The sequence below is a fragment of the Cervus elaphus genome, chromosome 17, assembly GCF_910594005.1.
Source record: "Cervus elaphus chromosome 17, mCerEla1.1, whole genome shotgun sequence".
NCBI lineage: Eukaryota > Metazoa > Chordata > Mammalia > Artiodactyla > Cervidae > Cervus > Cervus elaphus.
In genome coordinates this window covers 36,825,935-36,843,987 of record NC_057831.1, presented here as the reverse complement: position 1 = coordinate 36,843,987, position 18,053 = coordinate 36,825,935, and the positions used below count along the sequence as shown (strand labels likewise).

Genomic DNA, 18,053 nt, shown 5'->3' with positions numbered 1-18,053 from the left:
TTAGGGCAGAGTTGTTAAGATGAAAAGAGATAATGATATAAAAGGCTTATTAGCACAGTGACGGTGGTATAGGCAGCACTGTGATTGTTTATATAATTATTGGTAGGAGAGATAAGATAAACTCATGAAACATTAAAAATGAAGAAAGAAATTAGTATAAATACAGCAGCTGGGCAGACTGGGAAAATTAAATTAATGACTAGATTATATGATCTTGCTTCCGGTGTAAAATGTCTATCCTACCTCCACCCCACCCCCATTCCCTCCCTAGTTAGCATTTTATCTCTCCTCCCATCTTTCCCATCACTACATTTAACTCAAAGAATAATATTTAAGTTTAAGATTTTATTTTAGTTTTAGTCTCTACACAGAAATAAAAAGCAGAGGCAGAGCTTCCTGATTAAGACAGTAAATTAAGATGCAGTTTTATATTTTATTTTGGGCCTTTTTATGCCTTCCCAGAAATCCTGACGAGTTCAAACAGTCATATAGTTTTATATAGGTAGTCAGATACCATTCCATTGTTTGGAAACCCCACACTTCGTTTCATCAATTGATGGGAATTCTTGTTATTTTCACCTTTTGGTACTATGAGCAGTGCTGCTGTGAGCATTCATGTACATTTTTTTGTGGAAATATGTTTATAATTCTCTTGTATATATATCTCGGAGTGAAATTATTGGTTCCTAAGGTAACTGTGTTTAGCCTTTTGAGGAACTTCGAGACTGTTTTCCATTTACATTCCTACCAGCAATGTAGGAGGGTTCTAATTTATCCACATCTTCACCAGCATTTGTTATTATCTGTTCTTTTCTGATTATAGCCATCCTGTTGTTGTTTGTTTAGAAGCTAGTCATGTCTGACTCTTTTACAACTCCATGGACTGTAGCCTGCCAGGCTCCTCTGTCCTTGGGATTTCCCAGGCAAGAGTACTAGAGTGGGTTGCCATTTTCTTCTCCAGGGGATCTTCTCTACCTAAGAATCGAACCTGCGTCTCCTGCATTGCAGGTGGATTCTTTACCACTGAGGCACCAGGGAAGCCCTATAGCCCTCCTAGTGGGTGCAAACTGGTAGAGAGAGAGAGAGATGAGCTTTCGTTTTTGCTTGTATACAAGGGAAACATGAATTTTTAAATGGTAGTAAAACTTTGGGGTAGTCAGCTATAATCAGCCAAAGGTTGAATACCTGCTAAATTAGAGCGGTATATGTTGTGCTGTGCGTCTGTGCCTGAGGCAGTTAAAATCTGGCTGAGGAGTTCAGTTGTAAAAGGTAGAGAAAGATTCCATCAAGGCATTATAGTAAATGTGTCAGAGGGATGCAGGCTGATTGTGGCTGGAATGGTCCCCAGAGGTTCTCAGGTAGGAAGTGAAGCTTGACCCACATCTTGAAGGATGTGTGAGAGGGAATGGCAGAGATAACATTTTTTTTTCTCATTGCTCAAGTTTGAGTGGTGAATTATTATAAGCTAACAGTTGACTCCATAAAGGAATTAGTTCAAACTTAAAAAAAAAGACCCTCCCCCGCCCCCTGCCGAAAACTCAAAGGAAAGGTACAACAAGAAGGGGTAAGGTGAAGTCACGAGGGTAATTTCAGAATAGGTATTGCCATCGTGCTCTGCAAAGATTGTTTCAACAAGTCACCTGAACTCAGTTCATCAGTGATCCGAAAACCACATTCTGTGTTCACTGTTCCTTGACAGAAAGTAAAATTTATTTAGAAATTTTAAAAACTCTTACCAAAACACAAAAATAGCATTGTTACTATAACTACTGAAGCAATATTAATACATTTTATTTTGAGATCCAAGGTATATGAAGACTATTAAGGGGAAAGCTTTTTAAAATTGATGACGTTTATTCCTTAAAGTGACTTTTTTCTGACCCTCCATCCCTTTTTTTTTGAATCTTTCTTCTAGACTACATGACTTTCTGAACGACGAGAACAATGTTATGTTGGGGGTATTGGTCTCTGGGCCAACCTGGGATCAGCCCTAACCTGCAGGGCATTGTGGCGGAGCCACAGGTGTGTGGCTTTATATCCGACAGAAGCGTCAAGGAAGTGGCCTGTGGAGGAAACCACTCCGTGTTCCTGCTGGAGGATGGCGAAGTTTACACGTGCGGTGTGAACACCAAGGGGCAGCTGGGCCACGAGAGGGAAGGGAACAAGCCGGGTAAGTGGCCCTCGTCGGCCTCGGTGACTGGGGGTCAGGCTGGGACCCGAGGAGCTGGTGAAGACTTTCTTACCGAGTGTTGACCTTTTAGGGTGGCTCTGCTTTTGGTGAGAAATGGTGAGGGGAGGGTCTTAAATTGTGACTTGGTAGTGTTTTTCACAATAGCGTGTGCCGTTTTCTTACTTGCTGTCTTTTTTTATTCTATCCAAATCAAGATTCCAAGGCTTCATGAAAGAAGAGCCTTGCTGTTTTTAGTCTAGATGCTTTTTCTCTTTGGTGTTTTAGGAAAGTCAGTTGGGCATCAGGATGAGCTTTTTCTTTTTTTCTGTGACTGCTTCCCTCTTTTCTCATATTTATTCCCTCCCACGGCAAAGTGGCTATGTTCTATAATTCCCCTGTTCAAGTGTTAGTATTAATTTACATTTGCTAATTTTTTTGTTGACCCTTGGATAAAGGGCTGCAAGGCTGATCTTAAGGATAAATTATGAAGTGTGTGAAGCATGGTTTCTGGGCTCTTTCCCCATACTTTGCCTCCAGGTTCCCTCATTAGAACCTCCCTGAGAACCACTCTCCAACCCCTAGGCCTGCCCACCTGGAGCAACACCCAGTGTTCTAGCCAGGGGTTCCTAACCAGTGGGCCCTGTACTCTGGGAAGTTCAGGGAAGGCGTTCGTAGCATGGACCATGCGTATGTACACCTGTATGTGTACAACCCACCTGATGCTACGTGTTTGCAAATGGAAGTAAATCCTGTTGTTCACTGAAATAATTCAATTAATAGTGCTACCAGTTCATTATTTGAGTTAGTGAATCCTAGTCATTATGTGTTTAACCAATTAATATAATACAAAATCATAATATATAGCTATTATGGTGGTGGCAGGGTTTTTGACTTTTAAAAACACTTTTCATATTGGAAAAACACAGAGGTCTGTTTCCCCCTCCTCCTGTAATAACTCACTTGTGTTTTACATGAAGCATCTCTGCTTACCCTCTTCCCAGGTGAGAGCCAGTATCTAACAGCTAACACCTGCAGAGGGGTTGATGGGCAGTCCTAACCCAAAGGCGTGCTCCTTCCTGGGGGAATGTCTACATTTAAGACCGACTTTATCTCTGGGTTGGGAAGATCCCCTGCAGGAGGAGAATATTAAGACCATTCCAATATTCTTGCCTGAAAAATTCCATGTGCAGAGAACCCTGGTGGGCTACACAGTCCATGGGGCCGCAAAGAGTTGGGCATGGCTGAGCACACATACACATTAAAAGATAACGTAAGGCCCCCAGCCTGGCCAGCCTGTGAAGGGCGTGTTTTGGAACCAGGAAGAGATCTTTCCAGTAACTCCTGCAGAGACACCATGGTGAGTGTGAACCCTGGAATCAGATACACCTCGTGGAGGAGGCATTACCTCTCTCTGACTCTCTTTTTGAGCCCAGGCTCTTTTCCTTTAAAAGGAGACTTCCTACCATTTTGTGGCTCTTGATGAAGTAGATTCTAATAAAGACGTCTTCCCAAAGCCACTTTAGCCTGTGAAGGTTGCCGTCCCCGCCCTCCCCCAACCCCACTGTTGTCTGTTTTCTCTGACTGCCTTCTGTCAGGCCACCGGCACTCAGGGGCGCCTCCCTGCACACCTTGGTCCTAGGACCTGGAGCTGGAGGACTGGACCTGCGGTGGCAGCTGAAAAAGGAAATGAAATCCTTGCAGGTCAGCGATAGCAAAGATCTGCAGATGGCACCCTGGTGAATACTCCTGAGTGCCATCTGCCATTCTTTTAGCCAACTCTCCGGGCCAGAGCCCCCCGGGCTGGCGCTGGGCGACTGGTGGGGCTCTGGGAGCTGGTGGCCGACCTGGGAGCGGTCAGCCTGCGTCCTCCTGCACTTGGCTTGGCCTGCACCCACTCCCTGGAGGCTGGGCTAAGTGATGGTGAGACTCGAGCTAAAGGTGTGCCAAGAAAGCTTTCAGATTAAATAATGGAATCCAGCCCGTGCTTGTCATCTAAATTTGGAATAAGCCAGGTTCTAGTGTAAATTACAATGGACTCCAGAAATTTCTGTTGCTGGTTAAGCTTGCCTGTTAATTATAAACTCCGAGGCAGCTGCAGAATAGTGCCTCTTTGAATGGAAAGATTCTGTGGGTGGGCACCTCTCTTTCTTTAACTTTTTCTTCGGTAGGTGTGCTCTAAATCTGGGTGCCGTTGAGTTTATTTTTAAGGAGTGGGAAAAAGAGAATGAGCTTGTTTTCTTTATGTGTTTATTGAGAACCATAACGTGGGGTGCTGCTAGGCACGGAAGGGACGTCAGTGACAGAGGGGCCCTGTTTCTGGAAGCTTGGGCTGGCCAGGCCCACGGGAATCACCCCTGCGATCTTCAGGAGGGAGCTTGCGAGAAGGCCACCTCCCCAGAGAGTCTGCTTCTGGGGACAACAGGCAGGTCTGCGATTTCAGGTCAGCATCAGTGCCCAGTTCAAAGGGTTTAGCAGCAGGAAGGGTTGGAAAGAGCGAGGGGAAGGAAAGGGTGGGAGAAGGTGGTGCTGCTGGGGAGACACAAGGACAGAACCCTTCCATGTGATCATGTGCCGTGAGTCTGTCCTGCCAGTCGTGAAATACCAGTTTCTACACTTTGTATCTAACTGGCAAAGTTGCAGGGTGCCTGAATTTGCTTTTGGGGGGGGAGGAGGAATTCTATACTTGTCAGCAGAACGGTGGCATGAAGCCCTCCACAGCAATTTGAAAGGTGTTTTGTTGTTGTTGTTTCCCCCTCCTTGAGGACGTCTGATTGTTTCCTGTTGCTTTTGCTGCTTCTGAGGCTACTGTGCTTGGCTTTGTACTCGGATTTCTTCCCTCCTTGATGCTGCCCTTGTGTGACCTGGCAATTTTGTCTCTGTGCCGGCGCAGGGAGGGTGCTTCCAGGCCACCTCAGATACTGGAACTCCAGGTCATGCAAGCCCAGATGTCTTCCCAGCGTGTCAGGCGGCCTGGGGTTCTAGCTCAGGTGTGTCCATGATTCATTCATTTGTGCTTCGGCCAAAGGTAGAGGCCTGCGTTTCCCAGAAGCATTTTTTATCGGCAGGATCTCAAAGCCCCATCTAAACTCAATGTCCGGCTTTTTAAAATAAGTGTTAGGCTTATTACTGTGGTGCGTACTCCTCTCCCATAGGACTTTTTTCTCCTTTATTCTGTCCCTCACATTGTGGAATCAGCCTGTCTCCTCCCCAAAATCAAGGAGTTTGAGTGCTTAGGACAGCATAGGATGATTACTAATTTCCTCATGTTTTTGTCCATGAAGTCATCGCAAGACTTAGAGCTATGTTACGGGAAGATGTGTGTGCCTCCTTGTTTTTTTAAATAAAGGAAGCAAACAAAACATGAGTTTTCTTCTAAATGATTTTTTAAGTGGCTAATCTGTAACTGAACATTAAACAAATCTTGAAATATTTTACTAAATTAAAGTAGAAACTAGTTGCCCACAGAAAAATGTTCAAAAATTTTGCCTCAGTTTACTGTGCCTCTCTTATTCCCACCCATCCACGTTGTCAGCACTACTCTTCTGCTAAAGGGACAGTTCTTTTCCCACACATACTCTGATTTCCCATACTGGGATTTTTAGCGTAGGCAAATCCTTGTGTTATCAGGGATGTCTGAATTTATGTAAACCTCCTCTAACCTTTCTTCCTGTCTTGAGTAGGCAAAAACTGTGGTAGATGTAATTATTTAGTTTAACCTATGTTAAATTAAAAAAATTCTGCATAGATATCCCAGGAAACCCTTCCATAGCAAACCCAAAGGGTAGCTAATTATAAACAGACTAACATTTCTGTGCAGCGGTATTTGATTCATACTTGTGACGGGTTCCTTTTACCACCTCCTTAGTTTTTCTCCTTCTTGTAGGTAATTTAATCCAGTTCACATTTTGTATTCAATCAGAGTATTTCCATAATGCCCATCACCATATGTAACAGCTCTCCCGCTGTTTGATAAATGAGGTTTATAAAGCAGAGCATCTCAAAAGCCTCAATTCCCAGAGCTGTGGTTGCTGCTAACCCCGCAGAAGTAGCACTTTGAACCAGCTTATCAGGTTGCTCTAGGGCATCTGAAGGACGCAATAACTGTCATGTTAATCAGCTTTTGCCGAAAAGCAAACTAACTGAGCTGAAAGGAAATAGAAGAAATCCTTTACTGACTTTGTAATATTGAAACACGTGTTTCCGTGGGCATAACTCTGATATAAAAAGCAGAAGGTTCCGCAGCAAATATTCAGATCTCAACGCTGCCCTTGTTAGGGGCCCGTCTCTTCCTCATTAGGAATTGCAGGTGGTTGGGGCTGGGAGTGGGGCTGCACAGCCTGTCTGATGAGAAGGAGAAGGGTAGTCATCAACTCTCGTAGGGCGTGTTGACTTGTTGACTGCTTTCATAGCTGAGAGGACAGCTTTCTGGTTCAGAGGCCTAGGGATCAGGAGCAAATGTCAATATTTTTATTTTCTGCTGTGGTCAATGAAAAGTCACTTTTTTTCCTGTCTAAAGTACCCTGCCTACTTTCTTTAAAGACGTTTGAATGTTTTAGAAAATATATACTTATTAATGAGCGTATTCTTCAATGTGAGATACTGTTTGTGTTCTAAGTATTTGCAGTTTACTTTTTAAGTAATTAACAGAGTGGTTTGCATCATGACATAAGTCTCAGTTCATGTCATGTCAATTTTAAAAGTGGTTAAGTATACATATTACAAGCTGTCTTCATCTCAACATGCTGAGTATTTTTAAGCTGATAATTCTCATGATAGTCCTGTAAAGTAGGTCAGTATTATTATCTCAGATGTATGTAAAGAAGAGGAAAGAGAGTTGAGTGTGAGTCATGGCCAGGTACCAACAGTTTGGTTTTAATAATTCTAGAATTTTGTTCACGGACATCTTTTTAACTTCGGGCTGTTTGGGAAGGCCCAATAGAATTTTATTTCCAAGGTGTCTTTCTTGTTTACATTTAATTTCCACTTAGTCCTTGTAAAAAGAAACAAAAAGATAAGTTGGCCACCAAGAAGCTTGTATCTTTTATCTGCAGGTTGAATGCCACATCTGATGAAGGTGTTTTGATTAAAGGTGTGGAGAAGCAGTTCCTTTTCATCTTTAAAATCATTAGATGACCGTTTGTCAGCTGACAGAAAAGTTGACAAAAAAGCTTTTGTACTTTTTTGGGTATCATAATCTGGGGAAAAAGAACACATGATAATTCATGTCTCGGGAGGATACATTTTTGCCTTGAAATTTACCTCTTGTTCTTTGTTCCTTTATTTCCTTGAATTACTTACTTCTCATGAAGTCATTGAGTTAGCAGATATTTACAGAGTGGTTAGGCTACTGGGTCCCACGCTTGTTCTAGACACTGCCAGGACACAACATGTTCAGTGCCCAGCTGCCTTTTGGCAGTTTATAGGCCAAGTGGGAATAAAATGTGTTCCTGTGAAGGTTTCACAATGCAGTTCACCTTGTGCCAAGCGAGGGATCAAGGTCCCGAGTGTGTCAACTTTAGAGTTTGGTCTAAGTCAGGTCACCAGCAGTGCTGAATTCTGATTTCTAAGAATTTTTTTCCCACCAACACACATATAAAGTTCAAGTTTACTGCAGATTTGTGAGCTTGCAGGAGGAGTAAGCTTTACAAGTCCAGAGACAGGGCACCTTTGGTAATGGTGTCAGTGCTCCAGGGATGTTTCATGATTTTAGTAAGTCCACCCTTGAATGTTTATGTTGTAATAATGACTTCCTTGTCTGGCAGTCTTGATGAACTCTTGTCTGGCTTGGTGATGTGTGATCTGGACTGATCAAGGATAGGTAAATGGTTCTAAATTTATCAGTCTGGATTGGGTATATCTAGTCAGCTGATACTTCAGTGATTTAGGAGCTACTGAAATCTTTGAGTAAATGCCCTTTGATGGCATGTAATGTTGAAATCTGTGGCACCTCTGCAACGGATATGGTCTCGTATCCTTAGAGATTTAAAATAATTTTTCTCTAATTATTCAGGTATGTTTTTCAGTTTCTATTTACATAATTATTAACTAACTCACAGCAATTGAAGTCATTATGTGAGTGATTTTAAAGTGTTAGCTAACTATGCAGACAATTAATGAATAAGAACATGGACTCTGGAGCGACTTACGGGTTGGAGTCAGCTCGCTGGCTCTGTGACTCTGAGAAAGTTACTTCACCTCTCTGTATCTCAGTTTTCTTAGTTGTAAAGTGTGGATAATGTTAATAACATCTACCTGTTAGGACCATTGTAAGGATTTAGTAAGCTGTATGTCAGTCAGCTGTTTGGAATAATGTCTGGCTGAAAGTAAGCATAGAATTAGTCCTAGCTGTTATTACTGCTAGGCCTCCCAGGTGACTCAGGGGTAAAGAATTTGCCTGCCAGTGCAGGAGACACAGGAGCCGTGGGTTCAGTCCCTGGGCCAGGAAGATCCCTTGGAGAAGAAAATGGCAACCGACTCCAGTATTTTTACCTGGGAAATCCCATGGACTGTAGCCCACCAGGCTCCTCTCTCCATGGGATTGCAAAAGTTGGACATGACTTAGTGACTAAACAACAACCACATTATTACTGCTGGTAGTAGTAATTTGTCTTAACACTTTCTATTACAATTTTTTTTTGATCCTGCTATTCCAGCATATAAACAAATTCATAAATTAATTACATAGGTGTTCAGTTCAGTTCAGTTGCTCAGTTGTGTCCTACTCTTTATGACCCCGTGGACTGCGGCACACCGGGCCTCCCTGTCCATCACCAACTCCCGGAGCTTGCTCAAACTCATGTCCATTGAGTCGGTGATGCCACCCAACCACCTCGTTCTCTGTTACCGCCTTCTCCTCCTGTCTTCAGTCTTTCCCAGCATCAGGGTCTTTTCTAATGGGTCTGTTCTTCCCATCAGGTGGCCAAAGTATTGGAGCTTATTCTTCAGTATCAGTCCTTTTCACTGAATATTCAGGACTGATTTTCTTTAGGATTGACTGGTTTGATCTCCTTCAGTGCAAGGGACTCTCAAGAGTCTTCTCCAACACCACAGTTCAGAAGAATCAATTCTTTGGCGCTCAACTTACTTTATAGTCCAACTCTCACTTCCATACATGGATACTGGAAAAACCATACCTTTGACTAGATGGACCTTTGTTAGTAAAGTAATCTCTCTGCTTTTTAATATGCTGTCTAGGTTGGTCATAGCTTTTCTTCCAAGGAGCAAGAGTCTTTTAATTTCATGGCTGCAGTCATCAACTGCAGTGATTTTGGAGCCCAAGAAAATAAAGTCTGTCACTCTTTCCATTGTTTCACCATCTATTTACCATGAAGTGATGGGACCGGGTGCCATGATCTTTGTTTTTTGAATGTTGAGTTTTAAGCCAGCTTTTCACTCTTCCTCTTTCACTTTCATCAAGAGGCTGTTTAGTTCCTCTTTGCTTTCTGCCATAAGGGTGGTGTCATCTGCATATCTGAGATTATTGATATTTCTCCCAGCAGTCTCGGTTCCAGCTTGTGCTTCCTCCAGCCTGGCATTTCTCATGATGTACTCTGCATATAAGTTAAATAAGCAGGGTGATAACATACAGCCTTGATGTACTCCTTTCCCCATTTGGAACCAGTCCATTGTTCCATGTCCGGAACTGTTGCTTCTTCACCTGCATACAGATTTCTCAGGAAGCAGGTCAGGTGGTCTGGTATTCCCATCTCTTGAAGAATGTTTGACAGTTTGTTGTGATCCACACAATCAAAGGCTTTAGTGTAGTCAGTGAAGTAGTAGTAGATGTCTTTCTGGAATTCTCTTGCTTTTACAATGATACAATGGATGTTGGCAGTTTGATCTCTGGTTCCTTTGCCTTTTCTAAATCCAGCTTGAACATCTGGATGTTCATGTACTCACTTCATGTACTGTTGAAGCCTAACTTGGAGAATTTTGAGCATTACTTTGCTATCATGTGAGATGAGTGCAGTTGTGCTGTAGTTTGAACATTCTTTGGCATTTATACATATATAAATAACTTAATCATTTTTATAGGTTCTCTTAACTCTGTAGGATCTAATAAATGCTACATATATCCAGGGGAGGGAGGTGATGTAGGTTAGGGATGTTAAGAGACACACATTTTGAGTTTTAAAGGACAGTCTGTTTTCTTTTTCTTCTTTTTTTGGGGTGTCCTTTGCCTTACTGGTCCCAAGAAAAGTACCGTAGATACATTCGGGAACTCTGTAAAAGCTGCTTTTCCACATGTGGAGATACATACATGTATCTTATCTCTATTCCATGGTTTACATTGCCTCCAGCATTCTGGTTCAAAATTGCAAAGACGAGGGAAACAGATGAGGCCCTGTGGACATTGTGGCACACCAAGGGTACTTAGTGATGCTCCTAGAGGACTTGAAGTGGTTTGCCAACATGTGGACAGGTGATATGATCTTGCCACAGTTTCAGAAAATAGACTGCAATCCATTGATACTGAGCCCAGTTGAATTTTGTGGGCTGTTACTTTAGGCTTCTAGTTAGCTTTGATGGAGGTGAATCTTTGGACAAGAATATACATGACCTGAAGGAAGGTAAGTGGTTTTCTTTCTGCATTCTGCAGTTGCCTAAGAAACTATCACCTTGGAGTCTGAATTTATCTGATCCTTGTTTTATTTATTTTTTTGATGAGCCTCTGTCCCTCAGGATGCTTTTATCTACAAGCAGCAGAATACTAAACAATGTGGCTAAACAATGAGTAAAATTTCTGATCTCAAACCCAAAAAGTCTATAGAGAGGTACAGGGTTGGTTAGAGCAAGGGCACACTGACACCATCAAGCCACCCAAGCATCATGGTGCTTCCCACCTTGCTATTCTGCCACCTTCATTAACTGTGTTAATCATACTTGGGCTTGTCCCCTCATGGTCACAAGGTGACTGCCACAGCTCCAGGTATCACACCTGTGTTCAGAGACAGAGGGGAGTTGCTTGTGTCATCTTTCACAATGGGGAAAATCTTTCTCAGGAACCCACAGTGTACATCTTACTTAGTCTCATTGGCCAGGCCTGATAAGTGAAATAAGAATCATTTGATTGGTTTAGGGCTCATCTCCTAGGCCTGGGGAGGGGCCCAGCAGCTGTGAGGTTTCTGGTGCAAGGAAGAGGGGGACAGTGGCTGACGAGTAAGCAATACATAGTGTCTGATTTCATATTGCATGCAAACTTGTTTCTTTGAACCATCAAGTCTGTTTTGCTCCATGTTATGATCTATAGTTCCTTTTATGAACTCAACACCTTCACATCTGCTTTTAGAACAAAAATGGCTACTATCATGAGGCAGGGCTTTCTCTGTATTTATTATATGATATATGATGCGAAATTGTGTATTTCTGAAGAATTTGTATATTATTCACCTATGTATTTTAGTGCTAAGCATAATGTGGTAGGCACATAGTGTAGGTAATTTATTAAATATATGCAGTGCTTCATGGGTTTTATTATTTAGTTACTTTACCATGCTCTATGTGAGCTCTGGGAGATTGCTAGGGTTAGGTCAACAAAGATTAGAGTGATCATAGGATTTGTGTTTAAAGAAATTTGCTGAATTTCAAGGATGAAGGATAGAAGAGTGACTTGAGTGTCTTACCCATCCTTCTATTTTTCATTCTTCCCTGAAAGTAACAGAAATGCTTTGGTGAATGCCTTCAGTGTATGCAATGCAGAGACATTCGTGATGAACAGTATCTCGTCATTCTGTTTCATGCTTCCCCATTGGTCACTGAGGGTATCACTCAGACTGGCTAGGTGCCTGTCTTCTTTCTTCTTGACTACTCTGATTCATTACAAAGCATTTCAAATAGAGGGGAATTCAGGGTTTTATACACATTTTGTAAATAGCTGTTCCCTGACCCCACCCCCCTACCCCCCAACGCTGCATGACTTGTAGGATCTTAGTTACCCAAATAAGGACTGAACTAGGGGCTTCAGTGGTGAAAGCACAGACTCCTAACCACTGCACTGCCAGGGAATTCCCAGTAACTGCTTTTTTTAATGTCTAAATTGACAAAATGTGATAAGGAGTGGGAAGGGGTGGACCAGAGCAATGAGCGATATTTCTCTTTCCCTCTGCCTTCTTTTTCTTTCTTCTCCTCCCCCTCTGTCTCTCTTTCCTTCTTCTCTGTCTTTCCCTCTTCTCTCTCTTTTCCTCCCTCTCCCTCTCTCTGTCTCACACACACACACACACACAATTACCAGACATAGGTTGAATGGAGGGGAGAGTGCAAGTTCATTTCACCCAGCGTTGGGCAGGACCCCTGACCTACAGAGTTTTCTCTTCATTATTTCATGAGCTCAAGAAAAAACAAACTCTTATTTCACCTCCTCACTGCTGTCTCTTTGTTAAGTCATGTTATGAATACCATTTAACTGACCTGATTTAGACATTTTGTGTCAGAAAAACCTCTATTTCAAGTTTGTCCACAATTTAAAGGAGCAGTTAGCTTTGGCAATGTTGAGAAGAGACACATTGCAGCCAAACAGACCCGTCTGGAGCTTTCTTAGAACTCATCCGCACTTGTCCTGCTGAGGAGGGCTTCAGGCTTTAGTGCCTGTGGATGAAACTGACCAGTGAAAACATTTTGACAGGGGAGACTGGAAGGAGTCAAAGACTTCAAGATAGAGGGAATCTTTTTCCTGTTTTTAGTTTAATTGCCTGTCTTCTGTCCCTTCCTTTGGCTGGATCATCACAGTGAGGCCAGAGCCAACCAGAGAAGAAGAAGCTGTGATCTGTCGCCTTTCACTTTTGCTGTTGTTCTCCTTCCGGTATTGCATTCTTGACTCTGAATTTTATGCCACTGCTCTGTGTAATTTGCATATTTATATAAAAAGTACTGGGGCACTTTGACTTCCCTTACGCTTTTATGCAGAATTTTTTTCTGGTTGAGATTGCGTGGCTACACAGGCAAGTCAGGCCTATGATCAGGCACTTACCATGTGGGAACGAATGGACGGTTTCTTTAATAAATGTTGTGGATCAAATTGGCAGTTCACCTCCAAACACACCTAGACACCTTAGCTCACTCTGTAATCAAAAGTAACTTCCAGATGTATGAAAGACACAAATGTAAAAAGTAAAAGTACAAAAATAATAGGGGAATGTATTTAGAACCTTGGGACTTCTAAACTGAGACAGGTGGTTTAGAAGCCATAAAGTAAATGATTGGCAGATTTGTATGAACATAAAATTTTTTCTCTAAGGCATTTGTAAACAAAATGGCATGTGATAGACTGGGAGAAACAATTACCACAAACTACCAGATAAAGATTTCATATTTCTGATATATCAGGGCATCTTCATATTGAAAAGATAAACCACCCTGTAATAAAATGAACATTTTACAGAGGAGCACTTGCAGATAGCCAATGAATATATGCAGATATGTTCAGAGAAATTAAAACAAGATGCCATTTTTTCTCCAGCCATTTAGTTGGCCAGAAATTTAAGAGTAGTATCCACTGCTCACTGGTCTTAGAGAAGGGGCAGTTGTGTCCTGATTGAGGAAGTATGAGCTTCTATAATCCTTTTGTAAATCAACTGGCTGTTTTTAATAAAATTTAACATGGTCATACTTTTTGAATCAGCAGTTCCATTTTTAGGAGGCTTCCTTACTCAAAAATGTCAATATATAGCATAAGGAAATATTTCTAGGATGCTTATTGCAGCAGTGTTTTTAATGTCAAAATATCAGTATCAGCTTACTCCTCCTCTAGGTAATAGTTTGAATTATGGATAGTCACAAGATAAAGCTGTAAGTACTGTCTTTATACTGTTGACTCACTAATTATTTCCAGCCTCGACTTTACTGAATTTCAACCTTTATGTCCACTTAAAATCTTCACTTAGATGTATAATTGGCATCTTAAATTTAATATCCAAACCAAACTGATTTTTTTTCCCTTAAACCTCTTCCTCACCTTGTTTTTCTGTTTGTAAATGGCAGTTCCATTCTTCAGGCAAAAAACTTGAAAGTCATCTTTGATTCTCTGCTCCTTCCTCCTTTCCTCTCACTACCCTGTGTATTTCCTACATCTACCCCCTCCCCCCAGCACTTCTTATTTGTATTCCCTGATTTGTTTTGCTTCACAGTTTATCGCTATCTGGTATACTGTATTCAGAATTCGTTTATATCCCCCCCCATATTTATTTAGGGTCCATGAGGGTCATGACTTTGTTTTGTATCCCCATTATCTAGAATAATTGCACATAATAAATTATTTTTATATTAAATATATATTTTATTTTATATATTTTATATTACAATAAAATATAATAAATATATTAAATATATTATGTAAAAATATATTACACATAATAAATGCAATCTTTATTTTTTGAATAAATGACTATACTGTGACAAGAAGTTACTAATTGAGTATAGAATCTCTTTTTTGTATAAATAAAATCAAGCCCAAACTTTGTTTTTTTTTTTTTTCCCAAACTTTGTTTTAATGAACTGTATACCTCTCGTTTTTCCTTCACGTGGCTGGTATGTGGGATTCATTTGTAGACAGCTGCAGCTATCAGACCTTTGCTTGGTGGCTGTGATGATCTGCATGTCTTCACATGTGAAGGACCTGAGATGGAAAGGTCTCCCCTAGAAATCTGGCCTGCTCTCCTGCATCAGGTTCTTTGGGTTTGCTTTTGGGGTCTTCAGTATTTGTGAGTCAGTTGCAACTACATAGTTGGTGCTGTGCTAGGGATGTAAATATCTTGAGCATGGATATACTGCAGTGTGTTAGTTCCTTTACCCAAGCATGTCTGAAGCTTCTTTCGTAACCCTAAAACTAAGTATTGCAGAATGAGAAGCCCGTATGATTACATCGGTAGTAGATAATTGCTATGACAGCCTGCTGACTAAAGTTTGGAACCAGTCCCCACCCTGAGGTATTTTTGTTCTTTAATAATAGCTTTATTGAGATATAATTCACATATTAAAATAGTTTACCTACTTAAAGCATACAGTTCAGTAGGTTTTTTTTTTTTTAATTATGTTCACAGAGTTGTACAATCAAGTTTTGAACATTTTCATCACTCCATAAAGAAATCCCATACTCATTAGCAGTCACACAGCTCTTTTCCCCCAACCCTTAGCCCTAGGCAACCACTAATTTACTTTCTGTCTCTCTGGATTTTCCTGTTCTGGACTTTTCATGTAAATATAATGGAATCATTCATTATGTGGTCTTTTATCATTGGTTTCTTTTAGCATAATGTTAACAAGGTTCATCAATGCTTTAGCATGTATCTGTACTCTATTCCTTTTTATTGCCAAGTAATATCCCACTGTATAAATATACCATATTTTGTTTCATCAGTTGGTTGATGCTGTGGACATTTGTGCACAAGTTTTGTGTTAGTATATGTTTTCATTTCTTTTAGACACATACTTTGGAGTGAAATTGTTGAGTTATAAGGTAACTCAATGTTTAACCTTTTGAGGAACTGCCAATTATCTATCTATATTGTCCACGGTGGTGGTTGAACCATTCTGCATTCTTGCTAGTAGTGTATGAGGGTTTGAGAGTTTTTTAAAATGCAAATCTGTCCCTAAGAATGCCTGCCTAATAGGGTTGTTGTGGAGGTAAAACATATAAAGCACTTAAAACAGTTCCTGGCACATAGGAAGCAGTAAGTGCTGGCTCTTTTACTGTTACTGATACAGTGGGTACTCCATGTATATAACAAGTTCAGAATCAATGCAGTGATTCCTCTTTTTTTAATTGTGATAAAACATACATAACATGAATTTTACCATCTTAGCCATTTTTAAATATACAGTTTGGTGGTATTAAATGCATTCTTAATGTTGTTCTGTTATCACCACCATCTATCTCCAAAACTCTTTATTTTGTAAAACTCAAACAGTAGCTCCTCATTTCCTTCCCAAGCCACCCACCCCCAACCGCCACTCTATTTTCTATCTCTATGAATTTGAATACTGTAACTACATACTTCATATGATCTGTGTCGTAGCATGTGTCAGAAGTGCCTTAAAGATGAAAAATACTCAGTCTATGATATACTGCATTTTTTTAATCCATACATCCATCAGTGGACATTTAGGTTGCTTTCTCTTTTTAGCTATTACAATACCTCTAAGAGCATGGATATACCAATTTCTTGGAGACCTTGCTTTCATTTCTCTTTGGTATATACCAAGTGGAATTGGAAGTGGAATTGCTGCTGCTGCTGCATAAGTCGCTTCAGTCGTGTCCGACTCTGTGCGACCCCATAGACGGCAGCCCACTAGGCTCCTTCTGTCCCTGGGATTCTCCAGGCAAGAATACTGGAGTGGGTTGCCATTTCCTTTTCCAGTGCATGAAAGTGAAAAGTGAAAGTGAAGTCGCTCAGTCGTGCTGACTCTTCATGACCCCATGGTCTGCAGCCCACCAGGCTCCTCTGTCCATGGGATTCTCCAGGCAAGAGTACTGGAGTGGGGTGCCATTGCCTTCTCCAGTGGAATTGCTAGATATTTAATTGTGATGGGGGCTGCCATACTGTTTTCTGTAGGGGCTGTCCCATTTTACATTCTGCGCAAGGATTCCAGTTGCTCCATATCTTTACCAACGCTTGTTATTTTTATTTTTCTGACAGTAGCCGTCCTAATGAATGTGAGGTGGTATCTCATTGTACTTTTGATTTATATTTCCCTAATGACTGGTGAGGGCTTCCTGGGTGGCTCAGTGGTAACAAGTCTGCCTGCCAGTGCAGGAGACATGGGTTCGATCTCTGGGTTGGGCAGATCCCCTGGAGGAGGAAATGACAACCCACTCGAGTATTCTTGCCTGAAAAATCCCATGGATAGAGGAGCCTGGTGGACTACAGTCCGCAGGTTTCAGAGTCAGACACGATTTAGCAGCTTAGCACACATGCAATGATTAAGTGATATTGAGAATCTTTTCATATGCTCACTGGCCATTTGTATATGTTCTTTGGAGAAATGTCTAAGTCCTTTGCCAATTTTTGAATTGGGCTGTTTTTTTTTGTTGAATTTTAGAAGTTCTGTATATATTTTGGATATTATTCCCTCATTAAATATGTCAGTTGGAAAAGTTTTCTCTCGTTTTGTGGGTTCCTTTTTGACTCTGTTGATAGTATCTTTTGATGCACAAAATATTTAAAATTTGTCTCTTTTTTTCGGTTTTGTTGTCAAACCCGGTGTTGTCAAGCTTTTCAGTACATTGTTCTTAATATCAGAATCACGTGGGCAATTTAAAAAAGAAATCACAACAACAGATGTCTGTTGTTCTTCCCTAAATTTTCTGATTCTGGACGCCAGGATTGATGCAGGTATATGTACTTAGAAACATATACTGAAACTTCCTGAGGGCTTCTGCTGCTCATTTTCTATTGTAATCACTGCTTCTGTGCATGTGTCTTTCATCACACTGCTGTAACATCAGTTCATATACCTTGTTTGCCTCTAGTCAGAGTGAACTGAAGTGCAGAACCAATCTTGTTTATTTTCAGATCTCTGATATCTAAAAAACTTTGAAAAACTTGTACTTTTTCTGGCATACTTTGTTTTTAACAACTCTAAAGCTATAATTTACATACAGTAGGATTAACCCATTTTAAGTGTGCAATTTAATGAGTTTTGAAGTCATGAGAATCAAATAACCACTGCTGCGGTCATCATGCAGAAGGTTTTTTCATCCACCAAAACTTCTCCTATGCCCTTCACAGTCTATTCCATTTCCACACCAGCTACTTTCCCTGTATCTGCTTTTTGTCCCCATAATTTTGACACGTTGAGAATTTTATGTAAATAAAATCATGCATGAAGTGGGCTTTGTGTCTGGCTTGTTAGAATAATGCTTTTGAGATTTTTTTCTACATTGTTGATT

The 18,053-nt window shown here is 40.9% G+C and overlaps 1 protein-coding gene across 5 annotated transcripts in view; it reads left to right on the top strand.

The window, feature by feature from the left end:
* Positions 1-18,053, top strand: part of HERC3 (HECT and RLD domain containing E3 ubiquitin protein ligase 3) — a 132,863-nt gene that overhangs the window by 13,531 nt on the left and 101,279 nt on the right. For all 5 annotated transcript variants that reach the window (XR_006334645.1, XR_006334646.1, XM_043870861.1 and 2 more), the window contains exon 3: positions 1,916-2,170. Coding sequence is in view for 3 of the 5 variants with exons in the window: in XM_043870861.1 (XP_043726796.1) it covers positions 1,945-2,170 (226 nt within the window). In the remaining 2 variants the exon portion in view is untranslated. The remainder of the gene's footprint in view (positions 1-1,915; positions 2,171-18,053) is intronic.